At 50.5% G+C, this 14,771-nt stretch overlaps 1 protein-coding gene and 1 long non-coding RNA gene across 11 annotated transcripts in view; one reads left to right on the top strand and one right to left on the bottom strand.

Moving 5' to 3' along the window:
* Positions 1–14,771, top strand: part of LOC108176875 (uncharacterized) — a 42,790-nt gene that overhangs the window by 20,279 nt on the left and 7,740 nt on the right. For 6 of the 7 annotated variants that reach the window (XR_011378162.1, XR_011378166.1, XR_011378168.1 and 3 more), the window contains one exon: positions 8,915–11,266. This is a non-coding gene — a long non-coding RNA (uncharacterized lncRNA). The remainder of the gene's footprint in view (positions 1–8,914; positions 11,267–14,771) is intronic. The other variant, XR_011378163.1, reaches the window with a different exon arrangement.
* Positions 4,779–14,771, bottom strand: part of GRIK4 (glutamate ionotropic receptor kainate type subunit 4) — a 435,012-nt gene continuing 425,019 nt past the window's right edge. For all 4 annotated transcript variants that reach the window (XM_051819416.2, XM_051819403.2, XM_051819421.2 and 1 more), the window contains 2 exons: positions 9,467–9,585; positions 4,779–7,584 (listed from right to left, as the gene is read on the bottom strand). In XM_051819416.2, the coding sequence (XP_051675376.1) occupies positions 7,228–7,584; positions 9,467–9,585 (476 nt within the window). In that variant the 3' untranslated portion in view covers positions 4,779–7,227. The remainder of the gene's footprint in view (positions 7,585–9,466; positions 9,586–14,771) is intronic.

The raw sequence follows: 14,771 nt of genomic DNA, 5'->3' as shown, positions 1-14,771 counted from the left end.
AGGTGGCACTGCAGCTGCATCTGAAATATACTGGCAAAGTGGAGATGAATGGGCGGGACATTCCTGCAGAAGGGGACTGCCCAAGCAAAGACACGGAAGAAAAGCATGGGATCAAGCAAACAGATGCAGAGGCGTAGGCGGGCTGGTTAGAGGCAGGGCAGGGCAGAAGGGAAGTGAGACAGGAGTCAGGGGAAGGGCAGCAGATCCTGACAGGCCTGCTCGGCCTCGAATCCTCTGAAGAGAACTGCATCTGCCGGTTTCTTGGATGCCAAAGACCGGCTGGCTGAATAAAGACGGCGTTTCTGAATTCTGCACTTCATGGGCCCATCCAACTGCTCAGATTTTAACAATTCCATACCTCGGCTCTTTTTAAATTGTTTTCTGCCTAATAGGGACAAGGCCATCACTGAGGACAGGGGTGTAAATGCGAGTCAGGCTGTGCGGCTCTTCTTACTGGCTGTGCTCAGTCACCCCATCTGAGGAACGCTCCGTCTGGCCACTTACTCATGCTGGGGAGACTTTGTTCTGCAGCTGAGGGGGTGCAAGGGGAGCAGGCTTTAGAAAGTCAGCTCAGGCATCTTATCAGTCACCTGGGAATTGGAAAAACACCTTCTGCCTCATGCATCTACATATACATTTGGCTTAGAAATAAATTACATCAAAGACCATTCAGTGAGAACTAAGCCACTAAAATCCAGAACACTAAACCCAGCAATGTCACCTAGAGGCACAAAGAAAGGCTAGAGATCAAGTAAAGTGCCTTCTGCCTTTTGAAATGGGCAGAAGGGACACTGACAGGAACCTGCTAGAGACACACACATGCACACACCCCACACTCACACTCAACCACACTCATACGCATACTGTTGATAGATAAGGAGACAGTCAGAGATCAGAGACAGAGCCGGAGAAAATATGCCAGTACCCTCTCCCAGGACTATCTCTCAAAACCCCACGGTCAGCACCCTGAAATCATTATGGCAGCAAAGCCCCCTCCCAGAACCAGCCCCGGCCCCAGATATCCAACATGGTTTCTGAGTGCATCCCCGTGGTGACTTAGAGCCTACTATGATATCACTATAATACAACTACCATGGTTGACATTCCCACTCCCATCATGCACCAGGTGCCTTGACACTTCTGAGACTTCCTAAAAAGGGCAGAAAATGAGCAGTCACCAAATTCCTGAAATTTCCTCCCTTCCCTGGAAAACTCCACCCAAACCCTACACTCTGTGGCTCCAGATCACAGAAAAGATGAGCCCAGACCTGGTGGTTCGCAGCTCGTGTGCGGTACTCCTTTGTGAGTGGGTACTAACTAACTTGCTAACATTTATTCACGTCCCATTCTTGATCTCTTGCTCCCTAGCATTACCACACAGGCCACTCACACACACCTCACACTCATGCCTCCCATATATGCTATACGCACACGCACACCGACACTCACACACCCACATGCCATATACACATACCACACACCACACTTGCAACATACACATCACAAACATACCCCATAGGATACACACATGTAGAATCATGCCACACACACTACACATACACACCTCACAAGCAACACACACATCATACACTCCATTTAGCTTACATACAAACGGGAAAAAAGCCACAAACCAAAATAACTCCATGTCTCTCTGTGCAGCACTATGTACACCTGACCTTCTGAGGCCAGGCTTGAAGTGCTGTCACTGCATTTGAGGGGGGACAACACATCCAGTCTCTGGCCAGTTATGGCCTGTGCTGTTTGTCTGCCTGTGACTCTCTGACCTTGACCTTCCACCAAGTTTTAGTGCCTGGTTTAAAACGCCCTTCCAGCTCATGTGGTGCAATAGGATTAGAGATGATATAGAACTGGAGGACCAGCAGTTACTTTCTGCTAGTTTTAGTGCACAAGCTGCCAAAGATCTGATCAGGACAGTCCGAGCGGAAGCTCCGTACTACGGACGACAGGCTGGCGGAGCGGGCTGGGGAGGATGATGGTTCTGAACACTCCTCACGTGCAGACTTCGGGGATTTTTTCTGCATCAACTTTCCACTTTGCCTCCGCACCTTCCGTTCTGTATTCACACTCCTTCCCCCCAGTTTTAAGGCTGTTCAATCCTCTTTCTAAAAATAACTCTCAATCCACTCTGGTTTCGTGGCTTGCTCCAGTCAGCTTCTCTGTAGTCCATAGTAGGCTGTTTGTCTGCAGTGAATCCCACCGATGCCCAGGAATGAGGCAGCGGTGGGAACCTCAAAATAGTGCTGCAGCAATCTGGAATAAGCATCATACGGGTACCGGAATTCCTCCAAAAGGAATGGGGTGGGTGAAACACACACACACACACACACACACACACACACACACCAGCAACAACACTGCTATCACAGGAGCACTGAATTCATCAACAGGAATTATTCATATTACACTTCAAGGGAGATGAAGCAAAATGTTGTTTTTCCAGGCATCGAAAAACTTAGCAACCCACCGACACAAACACACTCCTGCTTCCTCCGATAAGCCTTTCCTTGTTATCCTAATACCTAAAATCTGAGGTCGCTCTGAATTTCCACACAGTTTGGATTGCAGATCGCATATGCCAGAGCTTTGTTATTTGGTGTTTTCCTTTCACGGTTCTTCACAGGTAGACCACGAGTGGCTGCTTCTGCCTCTTCCTCATGTCCCGCAGGATCGAACACGGTGCTGGGGGCTGAAGAAATGCCCTCTCCAGGTCACTGGCCAATCTTGAAAAAGTGCCACCAGGATGAGGGAGCTTTTCATCCCTGCTCCCCTCTGACCTGCCTGACACTGCCACGGGACAACGCTAGCATGGGCACGAGGAGCCAGTGTTCTTCAGCTAATTTCCTAGCAAGAGGAGCTTTGCACGTAGGCATCGAACCTCTGTGTTCTGCAACAAGACTGCACACATCGTAATGCATAAACAAGCATTGATTCCCTGACATGCTGCAGTACATCCCAGCCACAGGAATATTCATATGCCGAGGCTGTGTTAACTTATTAGGGTCATGGTAGATGCTTTTCTGGTTGGCATGGTCATTTCAGAGAGGTTGTTCTCCGCTTTATTTCCTTCACAGTCTTCTCTTTGTTAAGTTTTATTCATTTATTTACTTGAAAGGCAGAGCAATGGAGAGAGAGAGAGAGAGAGAGAGAGAGAGAGAGAGAGAACTTTCTTTCCACTGGTTCACTCCTCAAATGCCAGCAACAGTCAGGGTTTGCACTGCCTCAAACCGGGATCCTGGAACTCCATCTGGGTCTTCGACAGGGGTGGCAGAGAACCAAGTGCTGGAGTCGCCAACTGCCGCCTCTCGGGGTGTGTGTGCCTTGGCAGGGAGCTGAGTTGGAAGCAGAGGTGGGACTCAGACCCAGGCACTCTGACGTGGAACATGGGCATCCCCCGCAGTGGCTGAGGGGCTGTGCCACAGTGCCTGACCCTGGACCTCATTCCACATCTCAGCACCAGATCCGCTATTTGCTTAATGGTAGTATTTGTTCTTTCACGTTGCAGATTTAGAAAACTAGTAAGAAGTGAATGAACTGTGAAAGACCATGTTGTAGCAGTAGGGACGGAACTTCCTTTGCCCTGTTGCTCCTACATGGCAAGGTTGTGATCACTTCTGTTCTAGAATCTGGAGCCTTTTTCCCCCTCCGAAAGCCACACGCAGTTATGACGTTTCCCCCCATGGGAGCAGTCTTCTGAAAGTGCGCCATCGCCAATCTCTGAGTCACACTGGCAGATGGCTGTGTTGTCAGCTCCTAAGGGTACTCTCTCTTGGGCCGCGGTGGGAACTCACCTGTGGGGAGAAGGTCACCCTTCACAGAGAGGCATGGGAATGCCTCAAAGCCGAAGACAACTCCAGGTTTCATTTCTTGCTTTGAGAAAGCCCCATAGGAAGCGCTAGCTTGAAGCAACATCTTGATGAAAGGATTCCTTCTCTGAATTCCCCAAATAGGCTTCTTTGTTACTGCCCAAGAGGGCTGACGACCAGTCAGGATCAAATCTCCCTTATCATTTCCAGACTGTTCTGTGAACAGCAGTGAACACCCCACTGGTGGGAGGGGCACAAATGGTTCTCTCGAACTTGGCCCCGACCCCCAATCTGCCGTGTCTGAAATACCCCAGCCCTTCTGTGGCCCGCAGCATTTGATTCCTACACCGTGGGGAAGTCCCCCTTGGATTCCAAAAGAAAATTAAACTCCTTGGAATCCAAAACTAATAAACTTTCACAGAGCAGCCCCAGGTGGGTTGGTTATCATGATATTTCGGTCTCACCTAACCAATAAGAGGGCCAGTTGGCAAGTTCCCAGGGTGAATATTCTCATGCGAGCATTGGATTAGAGGAAGCCAAAAGATTTTCGGCCATCCACACGCTCAATTTACACCCCACCTGAGTTCTGGGGTAGAGATCTTGTGACGGTTGGGGCCCTGCAAAGCAATTAAAAGAAAGAAAGCAAAGTATTATATTTTAATTGATGTAATCTTGCAGCTCCCAGTGGAATCTGGGGTGACATCTGACTACAGTTACTCCAGGTATCAATAGATGACTATTCTGTGAAAGCGCATTGAGGGAGACAAAACCCTATGAATCTCGAACTTCATTACCATGGGTATCCACTGTGGGGATGGGGGCGGTTCAAAGACTCCCAGGACCAAACATTGAAAGAAGTCACCTAGACTTTCCCGAGACCTGAACAAAGAGCCGAACGAACGGGGTGGGAGACTGGACAGGGAGGTGCAGAGGAGGGGAATGGCAGGTGCAGGGGGAGACACAAAGTGAGTTTATACTTTTATTTGCTTTTAGAGTCTCGTACCTGATGATTAGACACACCAAACCGTATTTTCCAAACCAAAACAGCTTTCATCCATCACTAACATGTCAAGGTTTGTTTCTGTTTTATTGTAAATATTCCAGTCGAAGAAAGATAAACAGACAAGAAAAAACTGCTTTATACAGTATACAGAATCCGATAGAAAATACAGAATGGAAAGGACAGCCAACAACCAACAGATAAAAAGGCAGACAAACCCAGGAAGAGAGCTAGCTGGTTGCAAATTCCCTCAGCAGCTTGCGTAGGGTGCAGTGACTGCAGCTCCGAGAAACTGTCTCGTGCTGTCAATGTCATCTCTATTCCACACGGCCAAGGACACAGACTTTATAAATGATGCATGGGCACATTTATTTCACTAATCCATTAAAAAAAAAAAAAAAAGCTTGTGGTTGATCAGGATCTCCTGCTCATAAAAACTAGGTTTTTTGTTTGTTTTTGTTTTCGTTTTTTAAAAAACACCTTTCCCACGCCACGTGTGATCTGCCAGGAGGGACCACTTTGTCAGAAGCATGGGACGGAGATGCAGGTGGGAGCGCTATGGCACCTGGGACGCCCTTCCCACCAGATCCACATTCCTCCATGAGGCATGAGGCATGGTTTCAAAAAAGACTCAAGTGTCCTGCACGCATTGCTGTCCTTTACTAATTAAAGAGCAAAAAAGAAAAAGCATCCAAATTCATGAGAGGGAAGAGGTCAGCCTAGGACAGAAATGGCATCCTTGATAGGAACAATCGGGGGTCCCACTGTTTCCCCAAGATGGCAGCTCTAGCCGACTGCTCTGGCCCAGTGGGGATGCTGACCTATCCAAAAGACAAAAGCATGGGATTAAGCTCGTCATCTTCCAAAGAGGTCTTTATTTTAGTCCATTCAGAACAGAAGCAACGTGAGGACAACTCGATTCAAGGTGGCAGCCGTGGCGGTGGAGGTGGAGGTGAGGGTAGCGGCTCTTCTCTCTCTCTCCCTCTAAGTTTCCTAAAATCACAGTCAGAAATTGCATAGAATTTGTTTTCCACCAGAAAATGAAAACTCTCGGAGTGACACTCCCAAGGGGGGCAGCCAAGCAGAGGTCAGGCAGTTGCCGTGGGGCCTCTCCCCTCGAAGGAGAGGAGCGCTCGGCCCTTCGCGCTGCTCTTAAGAACGCAAGAGCAGGGACCACCCCTAGCTTGTGGACGCCAGAGAAGCCAAGGGCTTCACCTATGGACGCACAAGCAGGGCTGCTGCCCACACTGGGGTTCCCAGGCCTGGGTGTTGGCTAACAGACTCCATCTCACTCCCAGAGACCTGGCAACTCCTTCTCAACTGACAGTCTGTCCATTTGGTGTAGACACACACACACACACACACACACACGTGCACGCACGCACCCACGCACCCAGGCTGCTGTCAGGTAGCAGGAAATCACTTGACCCATGAAAGCCTGGGAGGTGGGGCCTCGCGGGCAGCTACTGAGCTGGACGTGACACGACCTGTGCACCACACCAGCAGGGCCAGGGCGGGCCGGGTCCTTCCTCCTTCCTCCACCCCATCCCAGCCCCCGGGTTTTCTGTTCTGGTCCAGGGTCTGCGGAGATCTCCTTCACAAAGGACCATACCCAAGCCAGGAGCAGTGAACTCAGGAAGAAGAGAAACAAAAGGCAGATTAGCCTTTGAAATCCCGGATGTTTCAAGGGCTGTGTAAACCACGCGTGAACTGGTATTTTTTTTTGGGGGGGGGGGTGGTCGTTTAAGACCTTCTGTGGACTTGTGCTGGAGATGTGGCAATGGCCCTCCCCCACCGGCACCACCCTGTCCGGCACCTCGCAGGCCACCTACCCCCTCCCCGCACAAGGGAGCTCAGCACCTGAAGTCTTTACGTGGGCACCTCGACACCTTAACGTTCAGGAAAAAGGAACAGGGGTTGTTTAGACTTCCAGGCCCCAACCCAGCCTCCCCCCTTCCCCAAACCACAAAACCGAGAGGACTCGAAGAAGAAAGGAAAGGAGAAAGGGGATAGAAAAGAACATTAACAAAAATATACAAATCCAGAAAAGAAAAACTTCCCTGTTGAGTTTAATTTTTTTTTTCCTGTAAGAACTAGGCCCAGGGTACAATGGCCCCTTCCTAGGGGGAAATTCAACTGATGATGCCCTCGATTCGCTGGACTGTCTGGGTAGGGCCCTCCCACCCGAGACTGTCCCCGGGAGAAGCGGGGTCCTTGTGCCCGCGCGGGTGGCGTCCCATCGCCGCGGGGCACCAAGTCTGCAGGTGCAGCCCAACCCCCAGCGGCAAGGCCGGTCCCTGGCTGGTGCGGCAGGCGCCTTCCATCCGCCCGTCCGTCCGGAGATGAGGGTCGGCGCCCCGTGGACCGAGCGACGCCTGCCCGCGCCCCGGCCCCGGCCCCGGGCTACTCGGGCTCGCTGCTGTTGGTGGTCTTCTCCCACTCGAGGCTCTCCTCGCTACGGGCGGGCGAGGGCCGCGCGCGCAGGCCCTGGAAGCGGCGGCACTCGGGGCACACGCGGATGTGCGTACAGCCGCGGGCCACCAGGGCGGCCTCCTGCGCCAGTCTCTGCGCCAGCTGGTCCGGCTCCCCAGCCCCGCACAGCTTGCCATTGCTCAGCGTCGCCGTGCCCCGCGGCCGGCGCTCCTCCGGGGCGGGGGGCCCGGGCTGCGGGACCCCCGCGCGCCGCCGCCGCGGGTGGATGCTGTCTTGGCACAGGATGATGCCACGCAGTTCGCTCACCATCTCCTGGCAGACGGACACCTGTGGGAAACAGCGGGGTCAGGGCAGGGTGTGGGCCGCAGAACCAGCCTTGCGCCCCTCCCCGTCCGTCCCCGGGGGTGGGGGTCTGTCGGGGCAGGGTCACGGGGCCATATCATATTAGGGACAACGCTTCTATGAAGCTCTGCTCACCCCTCCTCACCCCTCCATCCAGTCCCATTTAATGGCCAGCAGTCTGAACGCCTTCAAAAACCGCCACTACCTTGGGCAAGAGCTCGCTCCATTTGTGCGCATTTCCTTGAACAGCTGTTTCCCTCTCCCGGGCTAATGGCTCCTTTCCCCGCCATTGATCCCAGCTAAATTTGGAGCTTGAAGCCCAGGAAGTAGATAACCTGCCTATCACACGGCCAGTCTCTCAAGTGTTTGAAAAAGCGGCCATGTCTCCCGGAACATTCCGTTCTCAGGCCAAAGATCCCCATTTCTTTTAACCAGCGGCTGACCAGTGGGAATGATGCACTCCAATAATAACAGAAACAGGAGCCGTCGCCACTACCCAGGCCCACAGCCTCCTAACACGAAACGATCGTCTCCGCTGTTTTTTTTTTTTTCTTTCCAAGTTCAGAATAAACTTCGGATTTTAGGAAGACAATAGGATGCACAATCAGTATGTCATATACCATGAACGATGCGTCTGGAGGCAGACTCCATATTCAAACATGAATATTCCTCTACCGAAATAGATGTGCCACACACTGAGTGAGACAAGGGCTATGAACGTGAATCAAGTTTTGTCACTGAGTGCACCTGCATATACCTGACGAAGGACTTGGAGCTTCCTGGGATTCAGAACACTGGGTGAAGAACCACGAGGCGGGGTTGCTACTACTGTCACTAGTCTTCCTATGTCCATTTTGCAGATGTGGACATGGAGCCTCCTGAAGTCACGTATCTTACTAAAAACCATTTGATAAACAGCTGACTCACAATCTGAACTTGAACCTGTCCGACTCTGAAGCCTGTTGCAAGCTCCATTGAGCTCCCTTCTCTGAACTGGAAAGGGCACTGTCTTGGGCCATGATGGGAGAAGAGCCTTCTGTCCCTTCTTCCAGATTTAGCAATCATGCTGCTCCCACACAGTTGTTGCAGCGACTGGAGCGGAGGGCATGGGCAAGGAATGACAGCGTGGAGGAACGATGTGGGGACAGGAAAGAGGGAAGGGACCGCCATAGCCGTGTTGAGTCTGTCCCCTATGCAGTTACGAGGTGTTTCAACAGTGCCAATCAGGTTTTAGAAAGATCCAGAGTTTGGAGACTATGATGGCAGAGGCTCAGGGACTTAAAAAAACAAATACATTTCATGGTGTCGTTAACAGGTAACGGTTTGTGCACCTCCCCTGCAGAGGAACGGAAGAATGGGATAAGGGCTTCTTCCTTTTTCCCAGACTCGGCAATCTGCATGAGGTTTATAGTAACCAAGCCTCCACGCCACAGTGTGGGAAGTGAATTTATCCCAAATCCCCGAGAAGGAAGGTACGAGTGTCATTCTTGCATTCCCATGAGTTGTGCTATCTCTAAGGATCTTTCCCTCGGAGGCAAAAACATGCTCCGAACGGAAGGACTGAGGTCATCTTTTCCATTAGGGGCCTAGTCCTTTTACCTATTTTTCTTTACTATATTATGCCTTATGGCTTTGTTGCTCATAAAATATTTCATATTTATTTATTTTCAGAAAGGAATCTGAAATCCCGAGCAGTGAAGGATCCTTTCTGTGGCTGTATAATCAGTGAGTGATGCAGCCTTAGCTCAGATCTGTTCTGTTGCAATTTCAAGGGCCCTGTCTGACACGACCCCCACAGGTGCAGGAGCCTGTGAGCTTCACTCCCTGGGCTGACCCTGCAAGTCCCCTCCCCCCACTGGCAGTTTACCTCTGTTGCTTCTGAGTGTCTGAGAGTCCATAAAAACTCCAACATAGCCATAAAAATGGCCACGATTAAGCCACAAATAAGAACCACAAAGATTCCACCGATATTCTCCATTCCCAGGCCTGTAAGAAAGGGATGAACAAGTGGGCAACAACTTGTAAAGGAGCAGAAAGACATCATCATTCAGTCCCAGATGCTGACAGTCATGTAAACCACCAGAACGTTTAGACGCACATTGCTCCAAGCGACTTAATTATTGCCTTGGGGGAGAAATAACTCAGCATGGTTGGCAGAACACGGGGGAGACACAGCTGCAAAGACAGGAGCCTGGGAAAGCCTAGCAAAGGGTGTCTGGCGATGGGAGGTGAGCGCTCAGGCTGGCTGGCGCCATGGCTCACTTGGTTAATCCTCTGCCTGCAGCGCTGGCATCCCATATGGGCGCCGGGTTCTAGTCCCGGTTGCTCCTCTTCCAGTCCAGCTCTCTGCTGTAGCCGGGAGGCCAGTGAAGGATGGCCCAAGTGCTTGGGCCCTGCACCCGCATGGGAGACCAGGAGGAAGCACTGGCTTCTGGCTTCAGATTGGCGCAGCGCTGGCCGTAGCGGCCATTTGGGGGTGAACCAATGGAAGGAAGACCTCTCTCTCTCTCTGTCTAACTCTGCCTGTCAAAAATAGAAAAGAAAAGGGCTCGGGCTAAATCTGATGTTGCTTTCAGAGACGTGACACTTGACCATCCTAGCAGTTTCATAAACAGTTCGGTCAACCAATACTGGTGTTTGCATGTTGCAAAGGGCAGAGGTAAAAGTATGTTTACCTGTCTGTGTCAACGTGTTACTAACATTCCTGCTTGGAAAGTAAAAGTTTTTATCCCACCAGACTAGTGATTCCTAAATCTGGCTGCAATTACAAAGGCCTGGAAAGCTGGTCTGAAACAGTGATGGCAGGGCAGGCTTTTGGCCCGGGAGGTAAGGTGCCAGCCAGAACGCCCTCACCCCAAACCAGAGAACCTGGGGTGTAGTTCCAGCTTAGGCTTCCAACACCAACCTCCCCAGGAGGCAGTGGTGACGGCTCAAGTGATTGTGTGCCTGCGGCTCCCAGGAGAGACGGGGGATTGAGTTTCCGGCTCCCAGCTTTGGCCACCTTGCCAGCTGCAGGCATCTGGGGGAGTAAACCAGTCGATGGGAGCTTTCCCTGTCTGTCTCTCTGCCTATTTCTCTGCCTCTTGAATACATTTTTTTAAAAAGAAAATCTTCCAAAAACCAAACCAAAACCAAACCAGTGATTCTCGGTCCTTACCCAGACCTATTGACTGTCTCTGGAGATGGGGCCCAAGAATGTGTGTTTTCAGTAAGTTTCCCAGGTGAGTCCTTTCTAGCCAGGCCTAATGTCAGTTTGCAAATCAAAGTTCCTTGAACTCAGGCACTGTTTCTGCTGTGTCCACATTGCCTAACATGATACCTGGCACAGAGCACACGCTCAACAAATATTTGCAGAATGAAATGGCTGTTTGGTTGTTGCAGTGTCAATGTGGAGTTTAGCTGTATAACTAAAAGCTTGTTTCATGCATTAGAGAAACCTACACCTTCCAGGAAGCATCACAAACGCACGCAACCACAACCAACAAGGACCAAGGTCATAAATCAAAAAGGCATCATTTATCCAGGAGAAACGCCAAGGGGGCGGCTTATGCCCTGCGCTCTTCAGCATGTTTGCACGTTGCAATGCTTTTTCAATGAGTGGTGTCATCGCAGGACGTGGCAGAACTGTGTCCGTGTCAGGGACGGCCAGCTTTGCGCAACACTCAAGGTAAGCTGCAGTTCACGAGCAGAAACTGGACGCTCTTTCTGTACCTTGCAACGCTGGAGAAACGGTTCTCCCCTGGCTACTTAAGATGCCTGAGGTTTCCTCTCACAAATCCCCAAGCAGATGCTGTTTCTTTTTTTTTTTTTTTTAATTTCTTTTTAATTTTTGACAGGCAGAGTGGACAGTGAGAGACAGAGAGAAAGGTCTTCCTTTGCCGTTGGTTCACCCTCCAATGGCCGCCACGGCCGGCGCGCTGTGGCCGGAGCTCGCGCTGATCCGATGGCAGGAGCCAGGTGCTTCTCCTGGTCTCCCATGCGGGTGCAGGGCCCAAGCACTTGGGCCATCCTCCACTGCACTCCCAGGCCATAGCAGAGAGCTGGCCTGGAAGAGGGGCAACCGGGACAGAATCCGGCGCCCTGACCGGGACTAGAACCTGGTGTGCCGGCGCCGCAAGGTGGAGGATTAGCCTAGTGAGCCGCGGCGCCGGCCAGATGCCTGTTTCTAAAATAGCAAGAGCACAGCAGCAACCCCTGCCTAGCTGAGAATCCACAGGCAGTGGTCCCCGGGGCTCACATCAGGGGTGCATCCAACTCTGGTCTGCACAGCCACACCATCACCTCCTGGTGGCCTGTGTGATGCAGTATCCCCTATTTTGAATAATCCAAAACAGGTTATCATTAAAAACCTCAGTGCTACCTTCTAGAGCAAAGATGCCTGGGGCTCACTGGAACACTTACTCCTCTAACCTAGGGCCATTTGGGCAGACTTTTGATTGGGGGAGCACTAGGATCCACATGAAGGGAGGGACAAAAGAGAGTTCAAAGGGAATCTGTACAGGTCTAGGCATGGTGAGAACCAGGGTATTAAGGTGGATGAACCAGTGTCCCCAGCCACACCCTTGCAGAAAGGCTAGATGGAGATCCCTAGAGAAGTGATCAAGGGGGCTGCTTGCTCTGAAGTCCCCGAGGGACTTCAGATACCCTTGGGATGGTTCTGCCTGAGCCAGCAAACGGGCCCTCACCTCCTCTTCCTCTGCTCCACGGCGTTCTTGCTGTGCCCCTCGCCTCCCTATCCATCACCATCCTGTCCTCCTCCAAGCTTTTCCTCCCCACGGGCTCTTCCCTTAAACATATGCACACTCATGCTTCTCTCTCCATAAAGAAGAAAGACTATCTCCCATACCCTCTCCAACCCGCCTCATCAACACTCATCTCTCCTCTTCCTGCCATGGCTAAGGTTTTTGGAAGAGGTGCCTACATCAGAACTATTTTAGGACAGCATAAAAACCCTCAAAATACTTACAGGAAAGCAAGTAGAAGGAAATGCACCCACATCTTGTGTTAAACGCATTTAAAACTTTTCCTTCTGATATTACTTGGTGGCAAGAAACAGTTAATACTCAATTGGCCACCAGTTTTCAGCCATCCTTGTGCATACAAGGGAATGTTTGTAAAATGAGAAAAGCCAACCAAAAAATTGTTTCTCCATGTAATGAAGTTTTTTATGAATATTAAATTTAAAAATTAATGAAGTTGAAACAATGTTACATGTTGGAGATATTTAATTAACCACATCTTAATTTAATTTTGCAGTTTTCTTTTTGCACTTTGAAGCCAATACTTTTTTTTTCAGTTCTCAGACATAATTTTGGGCACTTAAAAAGCTTTGAGGTCCTGGGTACAGTGTCTACAGAGTATTCAAAGGAGAAAAATATTCAGTTTTGAATTTATTTTTGTTCTTCTTCTTCAATATTCATCCCATCATATTTTGCCTTGCACCACTAAAACCACCTGCACCGAGTCACCAAGTCACCAACAAATGTCTTGTTCTAATCTATGGGACATTTTCAAGTCCTCCTCTTATGTGACCTCTCTTTACATCTGACATTGAAAACCATATCCTCTTCCTGAAATTTTTTTAAAAAATTTTCTTTTATTTTATATGAGAGACAGAGAGAAGGAGACAGAGGGGCTTGGGGACAAAGAGAGAGCTCATCCACTGGTTCACTCCCCACCATGACTGGGCCATGGCTGAAGTTGGGAACTGGGAACACAATGTGGGTCTCGCACATGGGTGGCAGGGACCAGCTACTTGATCATCACTAGATACCCTCTCAGGGTGCCTAGCAGAAAGCTGGAATCAAGAGCTGCTGCAGGTATGAGACCCAGGCACTCTGAGACGGGACTTGGACATCCTAATGGCTGGGCTCAACTTCTGACCCCCTCTTGGCTTTTTATAAAGCCATTGCTCACTGCTCTCTCCCAACCTTCCCAGTCTCCTATGCTTCTTGTAGGACACATTCTCGCCTCATGTCCCTGCCTTTGGTCCTGCCTCTCTTCCATGCATTGGCTAGTACCAAACCCCGCTGAATACTGGTCACGTTCTTACCCTTCTCCCCATCCCCCTACTTCCCCACTTCAGGCGCCCACCCTCTCTTACTTGGACTACTGCAGCAACCTGTGAAATGACTGCCCTGCTTCCAGCTACTTCCTCGTCAAGGCCCCTCCCTCTGTATGTGGTTGCCTGGGTGATCTTTCTGCAATGCGGGCTCTGACTCGGACACATCCTCTCCTAACACAGTACAGTTTATAGTCCCCAGAACACATGAGCACTGCTCCTACCTTCTGTACCTCCGCCCGCTTAGCACCTCTTCCTGGAACCTACCCCGAAACCCTTAGACACACATCTGGCTAATCTCAACCTTTCCTTTACGACTTAGTTCAAGCCACTTCCTCAAGGCCATCTTCTTCCTTCTTACCTGACTCAGTTGTACCACTTTTGTGTTTCATTACTAATAAGATGTACATCCCGCTAATAGTGCGAACATTCATAACATCTGTTTGACTCCACATATCTGGATTCCCGTAGGCTGCGAGCTCCTTGAGCAGGACTGCATTGCTCAGCTCTGCAACCCTGCGATCATGGTACCGAGCCCCATAATAAGAGCTCAGTAAATATCTGCTGAGAGAAAGAGGATAAAGACATCCCTGACATAGAAGTTTGCGTTACCAAAAGCTTTGGATCTTTACTGCGATAAGCATTCATTATTACTTAAAATTTGTTCAGAGCAATGGTAGAATGTGATAGCCGTCGTGTTGAGCAGTTCAGCTGGTCAGAGGCGGCTGGCTCAGTCTGTGCTGACTGGCTGGCTGGTTAATGAGGGCTGAACATTAACCTGGGAAACCCACAACATGGGCTGCCTGGGTGCAGGGGGCCGTAGGGGACGGTTAGAAGTGGATCTGTCATCTGTGCTCTGATCACTTTGATTAGATCAGGGAAAGCTTCCTGGAGGAGCCGCGGATTTAACAGGGTGCTGGTAGAAACCAGGAGTCCCCAAAACATCCCCCCTTCTCTGTTTCGCAGCTTTTCGCGTTCCAGGGCCAGCGCATTAATCATGGGGGTTGGTTCCAGCGTGCTGATTCCTGGCTGAGTGGTTCTCCTCCTCCTCCTGGGAGTGAGGCTTGTGTACCATGCGTGCCTTTAGGAAGTTATTGGAAAGTGGAGGCAA

Source organism: Oryctolagus cuniculus, chromosome 1 (genome assembly GCF_964237555.1).
Source record: "Oryctolagus cuniculus chromosome 1, mOryCun1.1, whole genome shotgun sequence".
Classification (NCBI taxonomy): domain Eukaryota; kingdom Metazoa; phylum Chordata; class Mammalia; order Lagomorpha; family Leporidae; genus Oryctolagus; species Oryctolagus cuniculus.
This window is presented reverse-complemented; position numbering and strand designations above follow the sequence as displayed.